Here is a 3,902-nt window from a genome sequence, read left to right as displayed (position 1 = left end):
ATTGAAGGAAAAGATACTTTTGTTTCTTTAACAGAGAGGAAAGGAAACCTCATTGACACTATGTAATACAGTGAGTAGTACAGCTGTGTTTCATGCTAGGTTAGGTGATCCAGACACAACAAGGAAAATAGGGAAGAACTAAAGTAGTCATTACAGGGTAATGCTAAACTGTGGATATTGATTATTATTGTTAATTGCATGTATTTTAAGGGTTTTTTCTTAGTGCACTATCACAGTAAGAGTACCCGGGTCACTCTAACACCTAATGGTGTTGCCTTTAGAAGGTAATTTTTGTACTGCATGCAAGATAAATTGTATAGATTCTAAAGGAGGGATTAGTGGGCAGGATTGTAAATGTGATTTAGGTTACTATATCTGTGAAATGTGTTTGCTTTTAATTCGTTAAACAATTTTGTGATGAATAAATATACTTACCCATACTTATGATATGTAATGTGATTTGAGAATATCCTCTGGAGATCCTGAAGAGAAAAATGCAAACAGAAGAACAGGTATAATATTGTAAGAAAAGTATATATAGATATATTTATAACACAAACTGATTTCCAGTTAATCTTCACTATTAGAGAGAGGCTTACCCAGGCAAGCCCAAATAATTAGCTTGGGTGGAGGCACAGCTATTTGGTAACAATCCTTTAATATACCTAGATAGCTCTCGTTCCAGGTATTAAGGGTAGGGTTACATTTGGAGGCACTGCTGAGACGAATATATTCAGGATAAAATAATGGAAAAATTTACTGGGGAAGATATTAGTGCTTGGTGTCAAAGGAAGAAAAAAGATCCCAAGAGATGTTTAAGTGTGGGAGGAAATTTTTCGGAATTCTCTGATACGGAGATAGTGGAAAGGCTAGCCAGGTTATATGGAATAATTAGGCCAAGGGTTGTAGATAAATGGATGGGAGGATTGGGAAGAGTAATAGCAGTACTGATAGAAACAGAAAATGAGTTGGAGACTGATGTAATACCATTGATAGTGGTAGCTGATGAAAAGACGGGTAGGAGGTGGAATGTGATGTGGCCTAACATATGGGGGGATGGAGAAGAAGCAACTAGTGCACATATATCAGTGCCCTCTCTAGACAACCATAATAGAGATGAGAGGAATAGTGGTGGTGAAGGGGGTGACGCTCAGGATACTGGTACAAATGCCACTGGTGGACAGTTTGAGGTCATAATGGATAGAGTGGTCACTCAGTTAGAAAGGTGGCATTATGAAGGGAGTTATAGGCGGTTACGGATTTTTTCCGGGATTCTACCTGTACCATCAGGAGAGGAGACATATGAGGCCTGGAAAGAAGCGGCGGTACAACAAGTGGAAGAATGGCAATGTCCGGATAAGATAAAGAGACAGAGGGTAGTAGAAAGCTTGAGAGGGCCGGCTATGGGAATTATTCAAGCTGCTAGACGTAGTAATCCTAATGCTACTTTAGAAACATTCTTTGAGGCATTAGATTATGCATATGGCACCCTTGAGGATGTGGGAGACCTCACCTCTAGGTTACACCATACATTCCAGGAACCGACTGAAAAGCTGAGTGCATTTTTGATTAGGTTAGACAAGTTACTATATAAGATAGTGGATAAAGGGGGTATAGTAAGGGAAGATGTGGACAGAAGCAGAATGAAACAGTTACTGCGGGGTGCATTGACCACCGACTCAGTAGCTCAGAAATTAAGATGTTTAGGAATTAAAGAACCTTTTCCTACTTTTAACGAACTGTTAAAAGAAGTCAAACAAGAAGAGGTATTAATAGAAATGAGAGAGAAAACGGTAAAGAAGGTTAAGGTAATACAACCTGTAGTGGAAAGCAATGCATTTGAGGAAAAAATATTAAAGTTGATGGACGAACAAAGTAAGAAAATTGACAAATTCATTGCAGCACAGGCTGTGAATACTCAGCAAATATCCAACGAAAGCAGCCCCGTAAGAGGATTAGGTAGAGGGAGTAACAACTTTAATAGAGGATGCTTTAAATGTGGGAGAACAGGACATCGGGCCTTTGAATGTCATTTGAATAGAAATTGGAATCGGAATACTGACCGTGTTTCAGGAGGTAACCAGAATACGGAAGGTTCAGGGTCGGGAAACGGACGGGGGCGGTCTGTGGGCCCCTCACAGGCCCCCTAGAGGTTAGTCACTGTGCTATGGGGAATTCCTGGAGGAGTGGAAGTCTACCAGAAGGATTGCTGGGACCTGCTCCCCTTTTGAATGCTAATATAAATGGACGCCACTGCAAGATCTTGGTGGATAGTGGATCCCAAGTTTCTATCATATTTGAAAATTGGTACCATGAGAACATTTCTGATGTACCCATCCAGCCCTTAAGCGGACTAGTAATATGGGGTCTAAGTGTTGAAAAGTACCCTTATCTAGGGTATGTACAGGTGACTCTTGAGATTAACAACAGGGTAAGAGAAGAGGAAGGGATGCAGACATCACTTATAGCATTGATATGTCCAGAAGTTCCTGAAGGAAGGGACGAACCACCCGTGATTATAGGGACTAACACCCGGATATACCCTTTACTGGCTGAATGGTACGAAGGAGACGAGGAACTGTCTTCTGTACGGACTTGTTGCATTAAATCCGCTGAGAGTATAATTGTTTTAGAAAATAAGTTTGATGTATGTTTCCAAGGGAGTGACATTTCTTTGGAGGAAAAATCTGCTTTAATTAAGGAGCTGGAATCTAAGAAACAGGTATTCTCTATGGGAGAATGGGATCTGGGGACAGCTAATGGGGTGGAGCACAGTATTAGATTAATGGATGAGACTCCTTTCCGGGAACGATCCCGCAGGATAGCTCCTGCAGACTTTGAAGACGTAAGGCAACACCTTAAAGGACTACTTGAGAATCAAGTTATAATCGAGTCTAGAAGTCCTTACGCTTCCCCCATAGTGATTGCGCGGAAAAAGAGTGGAAAAATACGAATGTGTGTAGACTATCGCACATTGAACCACAGAACTGTTACAGACCAGTATACAGTACCAAGGATAGACGAAGCTTTGGACTGTCTCCAAGGGAGCTCTTGGTTTTCTGTGTTAGATTTAAGGAATGGGTATTACCAAATCCCCATGAAGCCGGAAGACCGTGAAAAAACTGCATTTATATGCCCGCTGGGTTTCTTTGAATTTCTAAACATGCCCCAAGGAGTAAAAGGAGCCCCAGCTACCTTTCAAAGAACAATGGAAAGGACTGTGGGGGATATGAACTATAGGGAAGTCATTGTATATCTAGACGATATAATCGTTTTTGGAGCTACCCTGGAAGAACACAATAAACGACTTCTTAAAGTTTTGGATAGATTGATGGAAGGGGGATTGAAATTATCACTGGAAAAATGTCATCTCTGCCAATCAACGGTCAAATATTTAGGGCACATTGTAAGCAGAAGTGGGGTTTCCACCGACCCAGAAAAAGTGGAGGCCGTTAAGAATTGGCCTAGACCAACAAAGTTAAAAGAACTAAGGTCTTTCCTAGGCTTTTGCGGGTACTACCGCAGGTTTGTCCCAAATTATTCCAGTATAGCTAGGCCTTTAACCGATTTGACAAGAGGATATCCAACGTCAAATAAGAAAAAGAGGCGAGAACGGTCAGGTGAAGGAGGTCCTTTGCATAAAGTCAATGATCCATTTGGAGAAAGATGGACTACCGACTGTGAAATGGCCTTTAATTTGTTAAAACAAAAATTGACTAATGCCCCTGTATTAGCCTATGTAGATCCTGGGTTGTCCTATGTCCTTCATATTGATGCCTCTTTAGAAGGATTGGGGGGTGTTCTGTATCAAAAACATTCCGATGGATTGAAACCTGTTTCATTCATAAGTCGAGGCCTAACTAGTAGTGAAAAACGGTACCCCGCTCACAAATTAGAATTCT

At 41.0% G+C, this 3,902-nt stretch overlaps 1 protein-coding gene across 1 annotated transcript; it reads left to right on the top strand.

Annotated features, from left to right (window-relative positions):
- The first annotated feature begins 746 nt into the window (after nt 1-746).
- LOC134949829 (paraneoplastic antigen Ma1 homolog) lies at nt 747-2,150 on the top strand. The gene has a single exon (XM_063938545.1). It carries the CDS (start codon nt 747-749, stop codon nt 2,148-2,150), a length of 1,404 nt encoding a protein of 467 aa, XP_063794615.1.
- The last annotated feature ends 1,752 nt before the right edge of the window (nt 2,151-3,902 follow it).

This window comes from Pseudophryne corroboree, chromosome 8, assembly GCF_028390025.1.
Source record: "Pseudophryne corroboree isolate aPseCor3 chromosome 8, aPseCor3.hap2, whole genome shotgun sequence".
Lineage (NCBI taxonomy): Eukaryota > Metazoa > Chordata > Amphibia > Anura > Myobatrachidae > Pseudophryne > Pseudophryne corroboree.
The sequence above is the reverse complement of the archived record's forward strand: the minus strand, read 5'-3'. Positions and strand labels throughout refer to the sequence as shown.